Genomic DNA, 22,004 nt, shown 5'->3' on the forward strand with positions numbered 1-22,004 from the left:
AGACATCCTGGTAGAAATGTCTAATTAGGCAGTTAGGGAAGCAGGATTGGTGCTTAGGAGAGAAACTAGGGCTGGATGTTTAGATTTTTGAGTCATCGGGGCAGCTAGGTGGAGCAGTGGATAGAGCACCGGCCCTGGAGTCAGATGGACCTGAGTTCAAATCCGGCCTCAAACACTTAACACTTACTAGCTATGTGACCCTGGGAAAGTCACTTAACCCCAATTGCCTCACCAAAAAAAAAAAAGAAAGAAAGAAAGATTTTTGAGCCATCTGCATAGAGATGATAACTGAACTCATATGAGGTGATGTAATCACTAAGAGACAGGGCATAGAGAAGAGTGCTCAAGACCAAGTCTTGGGATACACTCACAGTTGCAGGGGGAGGGGGAGAGGGAGCAGGACATAAGAAGGAGCAGTTGGATAGAGAGCAGAACCAAGAGAGAATGTTGTCATGAATCCTCACAAGGGAAAGAGTGTGCAGGAGGAGAGGATGGTAAAAACAACAATATTAAATACTGCAGAGCAGTCAAGGATGAAGATCTAGAAAAGACCATTTGATTTAGCAACTAAGAGGTCGCTGGAATTGTGGAGCATTTTCCCATGCAAGCTATATAGTATTCCAGGTCCACTATGGGCCATCTCTTCAGGCCCCAGGTAACACAGACCTTTTCTTTAGGAAAACAGCACCTAGCATCCAGGGGGTACTAAAACACCTTCTCCTTCCTACAGGGGTTACACTGGTTTTTATAGGGAGATGGAGGAAGGGGGGGAAGTGACTGACTCATATAGCTCTTGAATTCTAGGAGAGCCTTCTGACACAGTGACAATTTTGCCTGTAATTATCATTAGGTTCATCTCTCCAGACAGATGTTCATGCCAGGGCCTAGGTACCTCCAGGACTCAAGAGATCAATACCCAAAATTCATATCAGTCCCAGCTCTAGGTCAGGGCCTACAGTCTAAGGCCAGTGCTGGGGACTCCCATCCCTGGCTACTAAAAGAAGATGAATCCAAGGTCTTTCCCATTTCTGTCCTCACCATTAGCCCTAGGGGCTAAGTTCTATCCCAGCTTCAGCTGGGAAAGAGTTTCAGGGGTGAGGAGGGTTCCTATAATTCGAGAATACTTTCCAGGTCACACCTCCCTCCAAAAAAAGAAAAATCTGTGGGCAAAGAATGCATGCCTCACTCTTATTTTTGTTCTTGCCTAGTCTATCATTAAAGAAAATTGGAACTAGGGTGGGGTGGAGTGGGGAAGGAGTGGGCAGTTTAGAGTTAGGAAGAGCTGCCCTGGTCTCAGGAAGGACACAGTATGGGAATCAGGAAGAACCCACCTTTTGGAGGGGAGGGTTGGAAACTACCTAGGTAGGGAACATCTGGAAAGAATCTCATCCAACTATCCTGGACCAAGCTTCAAAATACACACACCCACATACTAACATCATCTCTCTATTCTTGATTTGAATGCTTTAGGGAAACACCTCCTTGTTTGCAGGACCTGGGACCCAAGTCTCCTCTCCAGGGTTTAGGATTAGGAAGTAGGACACTCAGCAGTCTCAAGGAACTCCCCCTAAAGGACTCAGGCTCATTAACTCCCTAGGAGCTCAAACATCCCCCATCACCCCAGGGAGGCCCTCTTGGGGTGGGAAAATCATCTGCTCAGCATGTGTCTGAATCACCAGGCTAACTGTATCTTGTGATGAAATGATGTGCACAAATGCTCATTTGCACATATGCATGCGGTCTTCTGTATTTAAATATGGAAGCTTGTTCAACATTCAAAGAACATTTATTAAGCACCTCCTATGTACAAAGCATTGGCTCAGGTGCTGGGGATCATGGGATTTAGAGCCAGAAGAAGCCTTAGAGATCATCTATATATAGCACGCATGTGTTTACATAAGCACACTCACTTTGTCTTTGTGCATATTCAGTGTATTCATTCAACAAATATTTGTTGAGCATCTTTTTTATGTACATGCAAGGCTAGGAACTGAGTGGGAATACAAAGGTGAATAATATATCAATGTTTTCTTACCTGGCCTTTAAGAGATCACAATCTAGTAAGAAAGGTTAAGACATTTACACAAGTTATAAAAGAAATGAGACCTAGACATGCAATAGCAGATATGACATGGACACAAATAATAAGTTAAAAAACACAAATTGTGGTAGTGAGATAGAAAACAATGCTTGCTGGCATGATCAAAGGCTTCATGCGGGTATAGAAGTAAAAGGAGCTGGATAGGTAGAAGTATGTTGGTGAGGGGGGGAGTGTGTAAGGTCAAAGGAGTGAAGATAGTTGGTGTGTTTTGGGGGAGGGGTGGCAGGAGACTGACTAAAGTGGAGGCAGAACAGCTCTATACCTCTCCTGCCACCCCAAAGTGAATACTAAAGGGCTTTTTCTGGCTTTTGGCCAAACCCTACCAGTCTGGGTAACTGCCCAGGATGGAGCCAGGAATTCTTGGCCTTGCCTATTTCTGTCCTCACCACCAGGTCCAGGACTAGGTTTATCTCCCAGATTCCTGTAAGAGTCATGGTTATGTGGCTTCAACTCTGTGTCTCCACACCAGCAAGGAACCCAGAAGGTCTTAGGCATTTTTGTTCCCTGTCTCTATTGAGGACCGTTGTTCTTCCAGGATACCTCTTTATGGGCTGGCAGATAGGAAAGAGATCAGTCACTAAAAAGACTTCTCCCTTAACCTCCAACCCAAGGAGTTGGTTGCTGTTGTTTCTAACTCAAGGAAATCAGTGAGAAGATATTCTGAACCCTTCCCAGCCTTCCACAGCCCATATCATTTGGGAAGGGAAAAGGAGAAGGAATGGGCATTGCCCAAGGTGGCTAAGGTAACTGGTCTGGGAACTATTCGTGGGGCACTATTTTAGGGAGCCTCGTCGAGGGCATTGAAGGTGGGTATAGGGTTTAGTAATAGTCATCCCCCTCTTCACTGTCAGCCTCCTCTTCAGGGGTTGGGCTCAAAGAATTAAGCAGGGGAATGCTTGTGTTGTTCAGCTGGTCTGCAAAAACAAAGAATGAAAGGAAAGTTCATTGTACACCAAGCAAGAGAGAGAGGGAGGTTTTCCCACAAATGCACCAGTCTAGGCACCTAAATATATTCACAGAAATAAGCACACATTCATACTCAGGCATACCTGGGATAGTTTCCTCCCACCCCCTGGCCTAGGATTCCATAGTCAGCTCCAAGAAAATCCCATAACTTGTTTTCGATGGCATCTAACACAGAACATATAGACCCAATAATGGGGAATGGGGCAGATAGGTAGGGGCAAGAAGAGGAATGTTCCCCTTACCCAAGGTGAGCACTGTGAGGCTAGCTGGCGCTGTGGTCTGGCCCAAGGCATTTCGGGCAAGGCATCGATAAGTGCCCTCATCACTCACTCGAACAGCCTGAATCTGCAACCAGCCAGTCACTTCGAACCTTTGTGGTCCACCCCTAAACTGGAGTAAGGCAAAAAGTTGATGGGGTGTGTCCCTGCCTCCCTCCCCCCACCCCCAAGATTCCTCTGCAGAGTCTGGGAGGCTCTCTCCATCCTTAAAGATGGTCTGTTATGGAGACAAGGTCTCACCCCACCCCCACTTCCTCCCTAGAGATGGGGTTTGTTCTTCCCTCCTATAGAAATGGATTCTGCTCTTTTGCTCCTTCCCCCAGAGATGAGATCTGTTCCTCACCCCTCTACACAAAGATGGAGTCCTTTCTCTTTTCACACACATTTCCATGAAGTCTGTTTCCTATCCCTCTTGCACAAACCTGAGGTCTATCCTTGCCTCCCCTTTCTAAAGAAATTAGCTCTATTCTTGCCTTGCACAGCACAGCAAGGCCCCCACCTGCACAGAGATATGGGGATCATCTCCAGGTAGCAGTGTCTCTGTCCCATCCTTTCTCCATTCAATGGAGGCCATTGGATAGGCGAACACCTCACAGCCAAAGATTACATCTTGCCCAGTCACATTCCACACATCCCGAGGTGGGGACAGGATCTGGGGTTCTACAGGTGAGAATAAGGTCAAGAGGATGCTTTAGGACCCTGTCTTCCTGACCCCCAACATACCATTCACTCTCTCTCTCTCTCTCTCTCTCTCTCTCTCTCTCTCTCTCTCTCTCTCTCTCCCTCCCTCCGTCACACACACAACACACCTTTGATGGTCCTGGGATTCATTCTTTTGTCCCAGTGTGTCTGAGACTATTCTGGTTGCCCACCTCCCTGTTACTTCTGCCTTCCACCCACATTCACACCTGGCTGGGTTCCCACAGAGTTGCTCAGAGCCCCTCCCCCTACCCTTGCAGGTTTCCATGTAGCAAGGGGAAAACTTGACACCATTGAGGCCCCGGGACAGGAAGCCAGGAGGGGAAAAGGAGGGGGCCCCGGACCCCTGGGGTTTGTTTGCCAGTAGACTCACAGCCAAGTCTAACACTGAGCCCAGCCCCCCTCGGGAAGAGAAAATCTCCTAGCAAATCTAGATCTGGAATGGGTTGGGGGGTAGGGAGGGAAGCCTGAGGAGTACCCACACACACCTTTTGCCAAACCCTGGGGGTGGGGGCAGCAACAGCACTCGGAACACCATCGGGGAGCTAACTTTGCTGAGTCTTCCCTTCTACTCCTGTTTTTCGGGCTTTAAATCTTGGGACTTGGGACTGTTCTCCTGGCTGCACCCCCACCCCCACCACCCCCATCCCCTACCCACTGGCTCCCAGCATCCCAGGAACAATGGAACTAAGTCGGCTCTGGTTACACCGCGCCCTCACTTTCCCCTCCTTCCCCTCCTCCTCTGTCTTTGAGATCATTTGAGGACACAGCTTGTTTGTCGGTATGTCTGTCACGCCCAGAATATTCTCGCATGGATCTTTCATTGCACCTAATACATAGCTCTGTGGATAGGGACCTTTAGCTTGGCACCATCAACCTGAAACCAAAGCCTGGGGGAAAGGGGGGAGTCCGAGGAGGAAGAAAGGTAAGCCTCAGTGGACATGTTGGGGTGGGGGATTAATGGGGTAAAATTCACTAACCTCTCCCTAAGGTGCCAAGGGGAGGGGAAGGGGAAGGGGTCCAAGTAGAAGAGTAGACCCTGGGTTCTTGAAGCCTAAATGTAAAGGTTCCCATGGGGAATATGGGGAAAGGACTCGGAGGCTGGAATGGGGAGTGTATTCCTGGGTAGGGAGTTAATGGGATGGAGTGATTTCTAGGTACACAGTGCGGGGGGGGGGGGGGGGTGTGGAGAGGAAGTTCCATGACAGAGTTGAGGATGGTTCCCCATTCTGGATTTGAGATGGGGGGTTGAGTTCTTTCTAGAATTAGAGGACAGCGCTAGGATCAGGTTTGGGGGAGGAGGGACCCGGTCGGGGAACCGTACCCGCCTCACAGGGTCCCGGGTGCATTACAGTGAGATTGGCCTGTGGCCAGGCCCGAGCAGCCTCCTGAAAACTGCAGATCTGCGCATAGGTGCGCCCATCCGAACCGCAGAGCGGGCTTGTAGAGCCGCAGAGGCACCGGGGCTCGGGCACCTCCCCGTGCTGCAGGTCCCCTCCTGCGTCCAGCCGACACTCAAGGTGCTCCCCGCAGCGCCCATAGAAGTGGCCATCTGGGTCAAGGTCACAGAGTTGGCCCTCCAGGTTCGCACACTCCCAGCAGCAGTCGCACGCGTCCAGGACACGCCCTGCCAAGCAGCCCCGCGGCGTAGGGCACTCCTCCGGCTGGCAGGGCCCGCAGCCCTCACCTTCATCCAGTAACCGCTGCCAGCCTCGCTGCAGGTAGTCAGGGCCTGGGGGTGGGCGGGAGCGGGCGCGGGGCAGAGGCTGCAGGAGCAAGAGGACCGCAAGAGCCGGGGCCAGGACCACTGGCTGCCGAGACATCGTCAGAGGCCACTGGAAACTCTCACTCAGCTCCCTATGTCCCTTTTGGACCCTGTGGGAGAGAGAAGGGGTCAGGGAAGGCAGGGGCCAAATAGGAAATGGCCAGATTCCCTTAATTCCGTCTTCCCTGGCCCTCCTCTTTTCCTACAAACCAACCCCCCCTCCTCTCTCTGCCGCCATTCTTCAAATCTGCCCTCCCCCATTCATCTCCCCAGTCCTATTCTGGCCCCATCCACACCCTCCAAATTCTATCTTTTTTTGATACCAAGCCACAACTTTTCCTTCCAAACGTTGTTTTTTCTCCTGCCTCCCTGTCCCCTTTCCCCTATCCCTTTCAAAGATCTCATCTCAAGATATTCTTCCCCATTCCTTCAGCCCTCACCACTGACCACTGAGTTAGGCCTCAATGTCCCTCTTTCCCTCAGTATAGGCTCTCTCCCTTCATATCTCGCTCCTAGGGACTCAGGGCAGTTAAAACACTGGCACAAGAGAAATCTCTGACCTCTTTTAAGGTCACACAAATCAAGGATCTCCTGTAAGGACCCAGGGAGTGTACTCACCCACTTAAAAGGAGAGGAAGCTGCTCTGCTTCCCTGGCGCTTGCTCTTTGGGGGGCGGGGAGGGGGCGGACGGGGGAATAATTCCCTGTCACTGCCACGAGTAGGACTGGGCCAGATCTGGGGGGGGACGGAGTGGAAGAGAGCTATAGATGATGGAATTGAGATTGTGTGCCACGACTAACTCCTCCCCGGCTTCTTTTAGGCTCCTTGCCGCCGCCCCCCCCCCCCCACTCACCTTGTTTTTGGTCCCCAGAGAACAGCTGCAGCTCTAGCCAGGGAGCTAAGGGATTGGCGACTGGGGTTGTGGGGATGCTCGAACCGTCCGAGCAAACGGCGCTGTCAGTCAGGCCCCCCCCCACCCAACTCGGTTCAGGCCCCCAGGCTCTCTGAAGACCAGAGGACAGCGACTGTGAAAACTGCTCCTCCGCCCCTTCTCCCCGCCCTCGCGACGTCGCCCCCTCTCCGCGCCCAACCTCCTCCCTCCGCCACCCCCGCATTAAGGCCTCCTGTTCGCAGCAGCCCAGACCCAGCTGGTCACCCCCACCTCCCGCCCCTAGCCTCAAACGGCCCAAGGTTACAGTGAGTGAGCCAAGGCGTTGTAACCCGACACCCTATGGCCTGGAGAGAGGGATGGGAGTCGGGAAGAGAGGCCAAAAGCTGGACATTGTTTTCCGGGGCTGGGGGGCGGGGGGTGCCTGGGGGAGGGAATCAGAGACTGCGTAATTGGGATACAAGATAACACTAACGGGTTGGAAGACTTGAGAGACTGGAAAACTGAGAGAATGGGAGGATTGGAGAGATTGGAAGTTCTGAGTGACTATAAGATGGGCGAGCCAAAATACTCGGGCTGAGGACTTGGAAGAAAGGAAGATGGAGCTGGGAGGTTGGGAGACTGGAGGTCTTTAAGATAGAGAAGTCGGGATATTGGAAGGTTGCGAGAAACAGAAGGCTGTTACCCTGAAGGGGTTCGGACAGAGAGGTATTGGGGAAGACTGGGAGACCGGGCATCGGGGAGACTGAGTGGTTGGAACACTGGGGAAGGGAGGATGGGGGTGGATGAGAACAAGATTGGGGGCCTGAGAGGTTTCTAACGGAAGACTAGGGAAGCCTGAGAGGCCTCACTGTTGAGTGCTCCTGCCTCCTGACCAAAGGCTAGGCAAGCCTGAGACAGATTCCTCACAACAGTGGTGGGACAGGGGCCCAGGTGCTACTTGCATTACTGTGCTGCTTCCAGTCTCTGATTGGGAGCTGCCTGAGGATCCGGTCTGCGTCTTCTGTGCCTCTCTCATAGCCTGGACTAACTCAGGACTGGGCAGACGGGGAGTAAAGGGCCTTAAACTTCCATCCCCATAGCCAGCCCCTTCTCTTCCTTACCCAAAGGAAAGAGGCAAAAATTGGTAACACCAGAACCCACATCTGTCTCTAACACATCTGGCCCACTTCTCCACACCCCTCCTCTTCTTACTCTTCTCTCCTCTTCTCCACATCCGGCCAGGCTTCCTGGCAGGTGCTGCGGCCCCGGTGATCTTTGCCCCAAAGAGATTAAAATCGGGTCTAGCGAAACCTGGGATTCAGCGGTTAGGACTGATGGGCCCCCAGCTCTACGTCACTTTAGCCCCTGATTACAGGCTGCTGGGCTGGTGAGGGTGGGGACCCTGTCACAACCACTGCCAGCGCCACCGTGGCGCCGGGGGCTGGGACTGGCGGGTGTATGAAGAAAACTGGAAACACATGAAAGTGGGGAGCAGAAAGGAAGAGGTGTTCAGCTAAACAGAAGCCCCGCGCGCCTCCGGAGTTTCAATTCATCTGGAGCTCAAGTACCAGAACTCTTTAGCCTAGCTTGGGTCCCGCCTCCTGTAGGAGGGGGAGGGGAAGGGAAGAGAAAAGAGGAGGGGGAATGAGAATGTGAGGGGAGACAGCGAAGGTCTCTTTGAGGGTGGAGGGAAGATGTTGGCCTGGTTGCTGGAATGTCCTGCTTTCGCGAATGCTAAACATACACTAGCATCGAGGTGGTCTCTCACACATCGAGGTGGTCTCTCACGCAACAGTTCCCTTCTAAAAAGCATGCTAAGTGCTATTCGGAGATACAGAGCAAAAGAACCATCGAACTGTGGTGCAGTGAGGGACTTGGCCCAGGTTCGAATTCCAACGAAACCATTGATTATTATATTGGGAACATCACAACTCCTCTGAGCCTTCGTTTGTTCATCTGTACTATCCCTTCCACTGCCGTTTAACTCACCTAGGTTTGAAAGCTCAAGTCAACTTCAATGCTTCACTCTAACCTCAGCATCCAATCATGTATCAAGTCCCCTATTTCCACAAGGTCTCTTGCATTCAACTGTTCTCCACTCAAGTCACCACCCTACTACAGGACCTTATTACCTCTTACCTCATCTCTTGCAAATAGTCTCAGAATTGGTCTCTCTAGCATTCAGTTTCCCCCCTTTCCAATCCACCCTTCACAGTAGTCAAATATTTTTTTTACAAAATATTTTATTTTCTCCAATTACACAACTTTGAGTTCCACATTGTTTCCCTCTCTCCTTCACCTCCCCCTACCCTAAGATGGTAAGCATAAATTATTATTTCTAAAGCACAGGTCTGAGCATTTCACTCTATCTCAAGAAGTTTCACTGACTCCCTATGGCCCGGCAGATGAAATATAAACTTCACTGTCTGACGTAAGCCCTTCTTCACAGTCGGTTCCAACCTCCCTTTCCAGATTGATTTCACCACCAGGCTATGGTTGTTCTGGCCAAATTGGCCTAGAACATTTATGTTCCCCCTAAATTACATTCTTTGCCTCTTTGTTTCATGCCTAGATACACTCTCTTTTCCCCTCTTTAGAAGATGACCCATTAGAATCCCTATCTTATTTCAAAACACAGCTCAGGTACTCTTTTGTTTTGTTTTTGTGGGGCAATGGGGGTTAAGTGACTTGCCCAGGGTCACACAGCTAGTAAGTGCCAAGTGTCTGAGGCCAGATTTTAACTCAGGTACTCCTGAATCCAGGGCTGCTGCTTTATCCACTGCGCCACCTCAAGTACTCTTTTCTATAAAAGGCCTTTTTGACTCTCGCCTGGTTGCTTGTGCTTTTATCCGCCCTCCCCCCCCCCAAATTATTTTGCATGTACTCTGTAGATATTCTCTAGGGAGAGGCAGCATGGATAAATAGGGCTAGCCTTGGAGACAGGAAAAGTTGAGTTGGAGTCCTCCTTCTGGCAACCTCCTCCCTGTGTGAAACCGGGAAAATAAGTCACTTAACCTCTCAGTGCCCTGAGTATTCAAAAGCTATAAACTGCAGACCAGCCGCTAACTTGCACTGGCATTTTTTTTCCCCACGGGGGGTTCTTTAAACTGGTGAAATCGCAAATGAGTGATCTGTGTACATGACTTGCTCCCTTCCCACTTCATTGCCGTAGGACAGCAAGATGAAAACTACTTGAAATTAGGGACTGCGCCTCCTTTTTGTCTCTATATACCCTCACACCTACCACATTGACAGCACTTTGTAGACTGTGGCTTCAAATTAATGCTCATTGGGCTAAACTAAATTGAATTGCCTCGCGGGGCGGTTTTGTGAGGAAAGCTCTTAGCTAACCCTAAAGTTCCAGAGAAATGTGAGTTATTTATATAGTTCCCTGGGCAGACTGGCTTCTCTGGTGGCGGGGCATACAGAAATTCCAGATGTGGAGAGGGGCGGAGTGGTGCTGGTGCTCTGCAATGGAATGGGTGGGGCTAGACAACTAGAGGCGGAGCTGAGAGGAGACTGGTGATCTCGCGAAATAGCTCCCTTGTAGAAACTCCAAAGGGGCGGGACCGAGGAAGCCCGCGGGTTTTGAAAAGGTAAATGTGCCTGAGGGGCCAGAATCCGTAGCGGGAATGACCTTGACTGAGGTACCATTGCAGTACTATGAACCACTGAGGTCTGGAGACCCGGGCGGGGGGTAAGGGGGAGCGGGCGAGCTAAGGACCCAGTAGCCTTAGTCTCCGATGACTGAGCCCAGAAACCATCCTTGGATTGGGAGTTGCCCAGGAGAAGAAGCAGAGAAAAAGCCTCGTTTTCATTGTCTAAGTTGAGAAGGGAGGGTTGCCTAGGAGACGGATCGACGGTGGGGGCGGGGCGGTTACCTAGGAGACAAAGGCGAAACCCACTTGTAAACTAATCAGTACTTAGAACCGCTAGAGTGAGGCTAGAAATACAGTTTAAAAACAAACAAATAAATAAACCACCGCTCCTAGAAAGTTCTGGTATTGAAGCAGACCCAGTGATCCCTTTGTGCACCTCTGGTTGTCGAGGAGGGCTTTGCACACAGTGGAGCTGTGTTGTTAGTTTTGTTGTAAGTCGTTAGTTTGGTTTGATTTTGATGGTTCTGAGAAAAAGGAACGCCTAAAGTTTGGCAATAGGATGAGGAAGTTGTGGGATTTTTGTTCAATTGCTAAGTGTGTGACTTTGGATAAGTCATTTCCCCTCTTTGGACTTCAGTTTCCTCAATTATAAAATGAAGGACTTAGAAGTGGTATGCTTGGGGCAGCTAGGTGGTGCAGTGGATAGAGCACCAGCCCTGGAGTTAGGAGCACCTGAGTTCAAATCTGGCCTCAGACACTTAAACACTTAGTAGCTGTGTGACCCTGGGCAAGTCACTTAACCCCAATTGCCTCACTAAAAAAAAAAAAAAAAGAAGTGGTATGCTCCTTATACACATAAGTCTACATGTATAACCTACATCTGATTGCAGTAAGCCTTGGGGAGGGGGGAGGGAGGATAAAAATTGGAACCCCAAACTATAAATAAAATTGTTTATTACTTTAAAAAGAAGAAGAAGAAGAAGAAGAAGAAGAAGAAGAAGAAGAAGAAGAAGAAAGAAGGAGGAGGAGGAGGAGGGTGCTCTAAGGTTCCTGACAGCTTTCAAAGGTCTGTGACTGCTGAGACTTACTAGTCAGTAGTCAATAACACTGTGGTAAACCCTAATTTCCAGACCACTTCATCCCTTATTTTGATAGTGATAGGATTCTACAATGAACCCTAAGAGGATAAGAGCAGATTTGGTAAAGCTAGACTTTTTCTTTCTGTAATATAACTCCCTACACACATGAACTCCAACTCAGACATGAAGTTTAAGGCTCCTAAAGAGTAGTTGAGTACTACTACCCGAAGTATTTTGGAAGTAAGTCTAAGGGATTGGGTTTCTAGACTACTATAAGTCCCCTCCAGTATGTTTTTCACTAATAATCAGCCAGCCAGATTTAATTAGCTTTTTAGACAAGGTATTTATTTACCAAGAAGGTATGACAAGCACACTTGGTACAAAACATCCCCCCCCCAAATGCTGGGGCGAACTCTTCTACAAATACACACTTAGAATTTGTGGGGAGAGTGGGTTTAAAATTAGAGCACTATGGTAATTAGGTAGAGAACATATGTGGTAAAGTAGTAACACAACTCCTGCAATGGAAATGTTTTTCTCTGAGGAGTCCTAGTCAAATCCCCCTTACATGTAGCTCTCTGCTAGGCTGGCTGCTCATCTGGGCTCCCAAAATCTATGCCTCTTTAGCATTCATAGCCGTCATTATTCTCTACTGTATTCTGTACAGCAATTTTCTGGGACCTCTCATGGCACCCCCGAATCTCTCAAATTCACCAGGTTTCCTGGATATTTTCATCTTATCATTTCTGCTGGATCATCTCAGAAGAAAATGCAAAAGAGATGTGTGTTCATTGCTTATAGCTTATCCCCTAATCTCTTGGGGGCAAGTCAAAGATATTGATGAAGAGGCAGTTTATCTCCTATTCAACCACCAATCTTTGAATCATCAAGTCTTTAAGCTGAAGCTTAAAGCTTAAAGCCAATTAGAAGTTTTTGTCATCAAATAGTACCTACAGTCCCTCAGTCCCTTATGGTTGGGAACACATTCCTCTAAACTTCAATGTAGTCATTTGGACTTTAAGCCAGGTAGAAAATGTAATGGAATACTATTGTGCTATAAGAAAGGATGAGCAAGTAGATTTAAGAAAAAAACTGGAAAGACTTACATGAACAGATGCTGAGTGAAGTGAGCAGGACCAGGAGAACATTGTACACAGTAACAGCATCATTGTATGATGATCGATTATAATAGACTTAGCTCTTCTCAGCAATATAATAATCCAAGACAGTTCCAAAAGACTCATGATGCTATCCACATCCAAAGAAAGAACTCTAGTGTCTGAATGTATATCAAAACATACTATTTTCATTGAGGGGGGTTTTCTTTCTCATGTTTTTCCTTTTTTCTGATTTTTTTTTACAACATGACTAATGTGGAAATTTATTTAACATGATTGTACATGTACAACCTATATCAGATTGTTTGCTTTCTTAGAGAGGAGGGAAGGACGGGGGAGGGAGAAAATTTTGGAACTCAAAATCTTATAAAAATGAATGTTGGGGGCAGCTAGATAGCACAGTGGATAGAGCACTGGCCCTGGAGTCAGGAGTACCTGAGTTCAAATCCGGCCTCAGACACTTAACACTTACTAGCTGTGTGACCCTGGGCAAGTCACTTAACCCCAATTGCCTCACTAAAAAAAAAAAATGAATGTTGGAAAAAAAAAGACCTCAAGTTGCTTGTGGAAGTGGGCATCAGGGAAAACAAACAGGCAGGGAATATCTGCACATGTTTCTAGGTCTGGTCCCTGAAATCTAAAAAAAAAAAATCCCTATTACATTGCTTTAAGTTCTGGGATTCAACAGGATCACACCAAAAAGAAAAAAGGAAGAAGAAGGAAGGAAGGAAAGGAGGACTCCCTTCACATTTATTCAGATGAAAATCCCCTTGAAATTCCCAATGTTTTCATCCTGGTAGCACTCAGAAGTGTGCTGGAGTCACCTTGTACCAACTTCTGGCACTTCCAATATAAAAATTTTTAGTGTGGGAATTGACACATCTGAAATCAGCAAACACTACAAAACAACTGATTGTCTAAACTTTAAAAGGGCATATATGAAATGTAAATTCTGCAGATTAAATATTAAAGTGCATTTGTGATTTCTGAAGAGTTGGTAAATATTTGTCAGCACACCCCTAATTACACTCAAGCATAGATTATTCCTACTATCCAGATCTTCTATCGGTTACTCCTTAAATGCCAAATGATCCTAGAAGAAATCACAAAATCATTCTGACTAGGTCCACATTTGTGCTATGTGACATCAAATGGTTCCTCAGCTTAAATAGCTTAAAATCTGCCAACCCCCTCTTCCTCATTCTCAGAAGGGGAGCTTTCTTTTTCTTTCTTTTTTTTTTTTTTTCAGGGCAATGAAGGTTAAGTGACTTGCCCAGGGTCACACACCTACTAAATGTCAAATGTCTGAGGTTGGATTTGAACTCAGGTCCTCCTGAATCAAGGGCTGGTGCTTTATTCATTGTGCCACCTAGCGGCCCCTCAGAAGGTGAGCTTTACTGAATAATTTGAAGCCATACGACATTGGACCCCTTTTTCTACACCTTTCAATGATTTCTCCCCTCTCCTTTCAGTCACAGAAAGAGTTTACTCTATTTGGCAAAGCTAATTCTTCCACTTAAACCCGTGATCTCATCCCTTCTTATCTCTCTTGTGACCTTATTCTATGAATCACACTCTTCTGGAAGGCATCTTCAGTTTCTCCTGGCTCTTTCAATCTACAACCATGCTGCTCAGTTCTCCCATATCCCAAACAACTCAAAATTTTGGACTCTGTTACACCCTCCAGCTCTTGGCTTCTTTCTCTCTTGCCCTTTAATTGTGGCTCTGGTCAGGCCACATCCGGAATACTGTATTCAGTTTGGGAAGGAGGCTGACAAACTGGAGAGCCTTTAGAGAAGGGCAATTAGGACAGTGATTGGACTGTGGGCCTTACAAGGACCAAATGGGAATGGTTAGCCTGGAAAAGAGAAAGCTCCATGTTTTGGAAGAACTGCCAAGAGAAGAGGGACTATATTTCTGCTTATTACCAAAGGGACAACTAATAGCGCCTGGGAGAAGTTTCAGATAGCAAGGCGGTCAAATGTGAAAAAAAATCTCCCATGCTTTCTCTTGTCTCTTTACCTTTTCTCTCTTTGTGAGCTGTCAAGCTCACGGCTTCAATGATCTCTATGTAGATCATTTACAAATCTACATCTCCACTTTCAATCTTTCTCCAGAAGTCCAATTTCTTTCTTTTTTTTTTTAATGGAGCAATGATCCTTGTCCAGGATCACAAAGCTAGTGTAAGGGGCCTAAAATTCTAGCTATGATTTCTAAAATCTAATGAGTGGTTGCCTTAAATTAGAAAACATATAGCACCAATTTGGGGGCATTAAGTATTTATTAAAGTATGTTAGGGGTAAGTAAAGAAACACGTGGATCAAGTATGAAATTTGCTTGCTCTCCCTATCCTGCCTGTCTCTTGCTCCCCCACTGAAGTCTCCCACCAAAAAGTTGCTTGCTCCTCAGCTTCTCCCAGAAACCTCCTGAAAAAACAGAAACAGGGCCATACACACACACACACACACACACACACACACACACACACACACACACACACACCTCCAAGCTAATTGGCTGGTAGCTCTGATTGACAGGTCCCACAGGTGGTTCTATAGATGTAAGTTCCAGATGCCAGGTAACTTCTGGACACTAAAGTCACATGGTTACTAAATCACATTTCTCCTCATGGCAAAGCTTCCTTGCAATATCTCTCCCAGCAGGGGGTATCATTCTAATTCTCACAGTCCCCCTGTGCTTCATGTGAATAAAAATCATTTCCTCACATGAAGCAATAACATTACAGATGCTTATGACTAACTAAGTAAAAGGAATGAAAAGGAGAAAAAGAAATTTGAGTGATGCATTAACAAAGGCTAAAGGGGGCACTCCCCTATTAGCAGGTGGACATTACAAGCAGAAAAACTAAAGGGGGCGCTCCTCTTTAGTAAGTGGACATTATAAACAGTGTATACAATGTGGAAAAGAAAAACAGGAAAATGTCCATTTAAGTCTTTGGAAGTCTTTTCTCAGATGATTCTTGAAATGTCCTCTGGGTGTAGTCATGGAATGGAAGTCTTTTCAGGTGTTTCAGATGTGTGGATGCTGGTAATCAGCCAGAAAAATTTCCTACAAAATTGAGTTTAACACAACTTTAAATAGCATTGCCAATAATCAAATCAAACAATGAGAGTTCTCAAAAACATGTCTAAGGAAATTCGGAATCTTAGTTGTTACACATGAAACATATAATAAAAACAAAATATTGAAACATTCTCTAAAACTTAATATTACTACACTCCCCCCTGTGGAGGACAAATTGAGAAGACAATTGTAATATTAATTTAGAAAATAATTTTTATCTTTGTTTTATCACTTTTTGTATCATCTGCCTAATTATCCTCATGCCGTTATGAAAAATTAAAGAATCTAATATAACCGGTAGCATATGTCAAGGCCAAATCCAACATTGTATTTATCATGACACCTGAGATAAAAGAACAGAGAAATAACTGAATCAGGCTTAATCAGATGCATAGGGTTGAGATGACCATGACATCAGGCATATAGGAGGGGGAATTGAAGTCAGGTGTCAAATGAGATGGCATAGCCCAGCCACCTGGTGCCATGTGGGGGAAAATTAAACCAAGAGAATCCAACCTTGACATTTGTCAGTAGCCATTTTCTTAGCCTTTCTCAAAGCAGCACAGTACCTGGACTTCATGCATGTCTTCCCTCATGTGAAAGTTCAATGTCTGCTCTTGCATGTATTCCTCTTGTGATTGGATGGCATCCTGGCCAATTGGCATCTGATAACTCAGAATGAAGGCAATTAATGTCTTAAATGATAAGTTCCCATAATCCAAGTCTCATATGCATTTAAAAGATGAGGATAATAATGATCACAAAAAATGTAAATGTGCTTGGACTCAGAATATAATATACAATTATGCAATAATTTCAAGTAACAACTTTTTTTACTAAATATACAATTACTTTTGTGAAAAATCAGAACATATTTTAATACAAGTTAAAACATAATCTTAAAAGAATAAGAATCTCTACAAAAATAAGCCCATACTATTGAGTTCAAAATGTAGTTGCAATAGCATAAAAAAGAAACCCTTATGTAACATTTCAACTGACTTTTTAAAATTAATTTTTCAAAGTCTAGAACATTTTTAAAATTTCAATATCTAAAATCTCCAAATCACATATTATTATATTATACAATATGTCCCTATTTATGGCAATAATAAATTTTATCACATAAATATGAAAAAACTTTTGCAAATGTTCCCTTCTTATCTTATGCTTATCAAAAACAATACTTCTAGGGGGCAGCTAGGTGTCGCAGTGGATAAAGCACCGGCCCTAGATTCAGGAGTACTTGAGTTCAAATCCGGCCTCAGACACTTGACAGTTACTAGTTGTGTGACCTTGGGCAAGTCACTTAACCGCCATTGCCCCAAAAAAATTAAAAATAATAATAATAATAATACTTCTAGGGGACAGCTAGGTGGTGCAGTGGATAAAGCACGAGCCCTGGATTCAGGAGGACCTGAGTTCAAATCTGACCTCAGACACTTAACACTTACTAGCTGTGTGACCCTGGGCAAGTCACTTAACCCTCATTGCCCAGCCAAAAAAATAATACTTCTAGAATTAATTTACACTTGCCAAGGTGACCAATTTGCCAGGGAAATGCTTTATAGAATTTGATCAAATAATCAGTTGGAAAAAAACAATTTAGAATATGGAAGCACAATACTTCCAGACTTAACACTGTATTATGAAATCAAAACCATCTTACATTGTTTCAAAATTGGAGAGATAGATAAATAGAACAAAATACACAGGGAAGAATAAGAGACAATGTGTCTACATGTGCTGGTACCAGTTTTATGTGGGAGCAATGTATCCATGAGTCCTTCTCTCCGATTTTGATGGCAGTTGGAGTTGTTAGCAATACTTGGAAAGGACCTTCCCAAACTAGCTGGGTCCCACTAGTCCGCTGAAAATTTTTGATATATACACTGTCTCCTGGTTTCAAATCATGTAAGGAGAAGTCCAAGGGGCCAGCCTGTACTGCCGCTCCTGCCTCGTGGAGTTCATGTAGTCTGGCTCGTAATTCCTGTATATAGGAAGCAACAAAGGCATCCCCCCCCCCCCCCCGCCCCAATGATGTATATACTGGGGAAAAAGGATTTGCTTGGATAGGAGGATGGCCAAAAGGCATCTCATAAGGGGATATATGTAGTTTTCCTCTTGGCTGCTACTCAGGTAGAACAGTGCCAAGGGTAGAATATTAGGCCACTTCAAATGAGTTTCAGTGCACAACTTGCCAATCATGCTCTTAAGCTCTTTATTCATATGTTCCACCTGGCTTGAACTTTGTAGATGGTAGGGTGTATGGGATTTTGGAGTAACTCCCAAGAAAGAGTAAATTTGGGATAAAACAGAATCAGCAAAATGTGTGCTTTTGTCAGAATCAATGCATGCCGGTCAGCCAAAGCAAGGGACTATTTCTTTAAGGAGGATTCTACTGTTAATGGGCCTAGATTCAGTATGCAAGGGGTTAATTTTGCAACTGATTTCACTTTTCCAGAAATGCCCACTACATTTAGAGATTCAATAGTTGTACATTCAGGGTCAGGTTTGCTCACTAGGACTGATCTTGAGGCTCCTGTATCTAATAAACAATCATAATAAGTATCTCCAATCCTAAGGGTTACATGGGGTTCCTTACTTTGGGGAGGGGAATGGACTGGCACAAGATGGTTAAAAATTTCAGGGTCTGGAAAGGTAAAATCTTCAGATTCCACTGTCCCCCCCCCCACCCCTATACACCATCAATCTTCTATATCTATCTGTTCTGCACACTTTTGAGAGTGCCTGTAACTGTTTTCATTCTGCTCACCTATATCTCTCTGTTTTGCTTCTTCTGTCTGTACCTCCATGAAAAAATCTATCTCTATTTTGGTTCTGCCTCTCTGCATTCCTCTGAGAGAAACTATATCTGTTTTCATTTTGTTCTCATATCAAAATCCTACAAAATTGTATAAAATGTCCTTGTTTATGGCAGTACTGGCAAAATTTAGGGGGTTGGTAGTGATTCTCAACTGTCCAGCCTTGCTACCTCATTATTTCCTGTACTGGAGCTAAGATGCCTTGTCTGTTCCTTTCCTCTCTCTCATTTCCTTCATAAATATATGTTGCTATTTCTTTAAGTCTCTCAGGACTAAAACTATTCCAGCCTGGATAGTGCCTTTTAAAATATTTCTGAATTTCTGGTAAGGACTGGTAAATAAAATGAGAGCAGATAATATGTGCATCTCTAGGGTCTGATGGGTCTAGCACAGGATTCCATTGCTTTCAACAACATTTCTCTTGCATCCTTCAACATATCAAAATGTCTAGGGTTATTGGGGTCTGAGTCAGGGTCTTGAACAGGCCACCCAATATCAACATTTCCTTTGGCTTCCAGGGAATTTGCTGCAGCTATTATGTCAGCTCTTTCCTCTGGGATTAATATTGTTTCCATGAGATCATTAACATCATTCCAAGTGGGCTGATATTCTCTGAAAATTACTCTAAAGTGACCAATAACTGCTGTGGGATCCTCTTCAAATTTAGAAATTTCTCATTTCCATAAACCTACATCTTTGGGGCCAAATTGTATATATATCTAAGCTTTACTACGACGCCCCTTTTATCATGGGAGGGGATCTCTGTCTCCTCTACACATGAATTTTTTTTCCTTTTTTATTTCCTTGGTTGATGTTTCAGCCTGAAAGACAGACTTACATTCATATTCAGGCCCAGAGTCATCCTCTTTTTCTCCCTTTTTGGTCAATTCCTTACTTGCTACATTCCAAAGCTTCCAATAAGTTAAATCTTTGGGGGGCTTAAAGTGAAGGATCATTTGTAGAGTTTTCAGTGTTAAGTGGTCAAAAGATCCATTCTCTAAACATTTGTTTTCCAGTAAGCTAGAATACTTTTTATGCCACATAAAACACAGTTTGATAAACTTTGCTTTTGTAATGCCTGGCTGAATCGGCAGCTTATAAGAGTCCTATGCTGCAATTATTTTCTCAAGGGGGGAGCCTCGAATAATACAAATTTCCTCACTATAACACAAAGAAAAGTAAGAATAAAAATAAAAATAGGAATAGAACATTCGAATTCATCAGGACCAAGCTTAAGGAACAGGTCCATCTTGGCCTGTGTGAATAGCCACAAAAAGAGGCTTAGAATGCTAAAACCCCAGAGGCTTTTTTGATCCCAGAGGCCCCATCTATTGTGAAATGTAAAAGGGAGAGATCCTTGGAAATAGGAGGTTAAAATTAGAAAAAGGTACTTAAGAGTTAAAGCAGGGGGGCAGCTAGGTGGTGCAGTGGATAGAGCACCAGCCCTGGAGTCAGGAGGACCTGGGTTCAAATCCGGCCTCAGACACTTAACACTTACTGGCTGTGTGACTCTGGGCAAGTCACTTAACCCCAATTGCCTCACCAAAAAAAAAAAAAGAGTTAAAGCAGGTACTTAATGGCCAATTTAAAACTTAAAGAGACAAGACATGGGAAATAGGGGAAAATCCTTACCCAGCTGGAAGATCAGAATATTGCAGGGTTCAGCATTCTCCTGGATGGCTTGCCATCTATAAGGGGCCTAAAATTCTAGCTATGATGTCTAAGATCTAATGAGTGGTTGCCTTAAATTAGAAAACTTATAGCACCAATCTTTGGGCATTAAGTATTTATTAAAGTATATTAGAGGTAAGTAAAGAGAAACACATGGATCAAGTATGAAATTTGCTTGCTCTTCCTATACTGCCTGTCTCTTGCTCCCCCGCCTAAGTCTCCCACCAAAAAGCTGCTTGCTCCTCAGCTTCTCCCAGAAGCCTCCTGAGAAACCAGAAACAGGGCTGTCCACACACACACACATACACACACACACACACACACACACACACACACACCTCCAAGCTAATTGGCTGGTAGCTCTAATTGACAGGTCCCACAGGTGGTTCTATAGATGTAAGTTCCAGGTGCCAGGTAACTTCTGGATGCTAAAGTCACGTGGTTTCTAAATCACATGCTTTCTCCTCAGGGCAGAGCTTTCCTGAAATATCTCTCCCAGCAGGGGGTATCATTCCAATTCTCACACTAGTAAGGGTCAAGTGTCTGAGGTCGGATTTGAACTGAGATCCTCCTGAATCTAGGGCTGGTGCTTTATCCACTGTGCCACCTAGTGCCCCAGAAGTTCAATTTCATATTTCCAATTCCCTAAGAGATACTTCCACCTGAATGTCCTGCTTTGACCTCAAATTCAACATATCTACAACTGAACTTATCGTCTCCATAACAACCCCTTTTCCTAATTTTATCTTTCTGTCAATGGTACCACAATTCTCCTAGTCACTCAGGTTCAAAATATTGTCATCTTTTATTTTCATTTATCCTTCACCCTATATAGCTAATCAGTTGGTAAGTTCAGGTGTTTCTCCTTCCTCAGTATCTCCAGCATCCAGTCCCCTTCTTTTCATTTTCATTGTAATCATCCCTATCTAAGCCCTCATCTCTTCTCATATGGACTATTGTAATAGCTTCTTTTCCTAGTTTTTCTTCCTCCAGTCTGTCCCCATGATTACCAAGATAATCTTTTTTCTTCTTTTTTTTTTTTCTGGGGCAATGAGAGTTAAGTGACTTGCCCAGGGTCACACAGCTAGTAAGTATCAAGTATCTGAGGCTGGATTTGAACTCAGGTCTTCCTGAATCCAGGGCTGGTGCTTTATCCACTGTGCCACCTAGCTGCCCCCAAGATAATCTTTCTGTATTAGGATGATAAGCAATTCATCTGAGTTACACTGCTGCTACTTGCTTGCTGAACCAGGTTATTTGTAGGTACACTGATTAGGGCCAGAGATTACAAGGGGTGAGGTAGGGAGAAGGTCCCCTCTTGGGTCTGCCCTGGATTTGTGACCTGGATCTGGGTAGTGGATTACAAAGCTGCAAGTTGGTACCTGCCCCTATTGAGGTGCTCTAGTATTGTAGGACCTCTGCTTGCTGTAGTGCATAGCCTCATTCTGTTCTGAAATGCTCTCCACAAGGTGCTCCTATCTAGATCCTGTCTGCAGACCTCTCAGTCTATATCTCTATGTCAACCTGGACTGGAAAAATATGACTTTCTAACTTTTTCTTGGATTTCTCCATCAGAATTCATCAGTTTGGGGCAGCTAGATGGCGCAGTGGATAGAGCACTGGCCCTGGAATCAGGAGTACGTGAGTTCAAATCCGGCCTCAGACACTTAACACTTACTAGCTGTGTGACCCTGGGCAAGTCACTTAACCCCAATTGCCTCACTAAAAACAAAACAAAACAAACAAACAAAAAACCAGAATTCATCAGTTTGGTGCATTTTCTAAATTTGTTTGGAGGAGTTTGGGTGCAGAGCTCAGCTGGACTGCTTCCAGATACTCTAATATTTTAACTCCATTTCCCCCCACCCCTCTACATCTTAGAATCTTTTCAGGGTTTAGACTGTTACCTTCTACATGGTGTGGGGACCAATTTTTAATTGAGGAGTGT

The 22,004-nt window shown here is 45.2% G+C and overlaps 2 protein-coding genes across 4 annotated transcripts in view; one reads left to right on the top strand and one right to left on the bottom strand.

The window, feature by feature from the left end:
* Positions 1-1,694: 1,694 nt before the first annotated feature.
* On the bottom strand, positions 1,695-6,804 carry KAZALD1 (Kazal type serine peptidase inhibitor domain 1). 3 transcript variants are annotated; one of them, XM_043983268.1, is made up of 6 exons: positions 6,663-6,804; positions 6,428-6,544; positions 5,369-5,919; positions 3,845-4,005; positions 3,310-3,457; positions 1,734-3,015 (listed from the first exon to the last, which is right to left on the bottom strand). In XM_043983268.1, exons 3-6 carry the CDS (start codon positions 5,865-5,867, stop codon positions 2,921-2,923), a joined length of 903 nt encoding a protein of 300 aa, XP_043839203.1. In that variant the 5' UTR covers positions 5,868-5,919; positions 6,428-6,544; positions 6,663-6,804; the 3' UTR covers positions 1,734-2,920. The 3 variants fall into 3 exon arrangements, 2 of the variants coding, with proteins under 2 accessions (XP_043839203.1, XP_043839201.1); XR_006354766.1 differs by lacking the exon at positions 6,428-6,544 and having other exon boundaries at positions 1,695-3,015; positions 3,310-3,452; XM_043983266.1 differs by lacking the exon at positions 6,428-6,544 and having other exon boundaries at positions 1,735-3,015.
* The window catches only part of PDZD7 (PDZ domain containing 7), a 91,352-nt gene continuing 75,003 nt past the window's right edge, over positions 5,656-22,004 (top strand). Inside the window, exon 1 of the mRNA XM_043983259.1 lies at positions 5,656-5,765. The gene's annotated coding sequence lies outside the window, so the exon portion shown is untranslated. The remainder of the gene's footprint in view (positions 5,766-22,004) is intronic.

The sequence above is a fragment of the Dromiciops gliroides genome, chromosome 2, assembly GCF_019393635.1.
Source record: "Dromiciops gliroides isolate mDroGli1 chromosome 2, mDroGli1.pri, whole genome shotgun sequence".
In the NCBI taxonomy this organism is placed as follows: Eukaryota; Metazoa; Chordata; class Mammalia; order Microbiotheria; family Microbiotheriidae; genus Dromiciops; species Dromiciops gliroides.

Coding starts and splice junctions, on each gene's coding strand:
- KAZALD1 (XM_043983268.1), bottom strand. CDS start 5,867: ATGTCTCGGCAGCCAGTGGTCCTGGCCCCGGCTCTTGCGGTCCTCTTG. Junction 3,458..3,844: donor ATCCCCATATCTCTGTGCAG/GTGGGGGCCTTG, acceptor GCCTTACTCCAG/TTTAGGGGTGGACCACAAAG. Junction 3,016..3,309: donor CCTCACAGTGCTCACCTTGG/GTAAGGGGAACA, acceptor TTGTTTTTGCAG/ACCAGCTGAACAACACAAGC.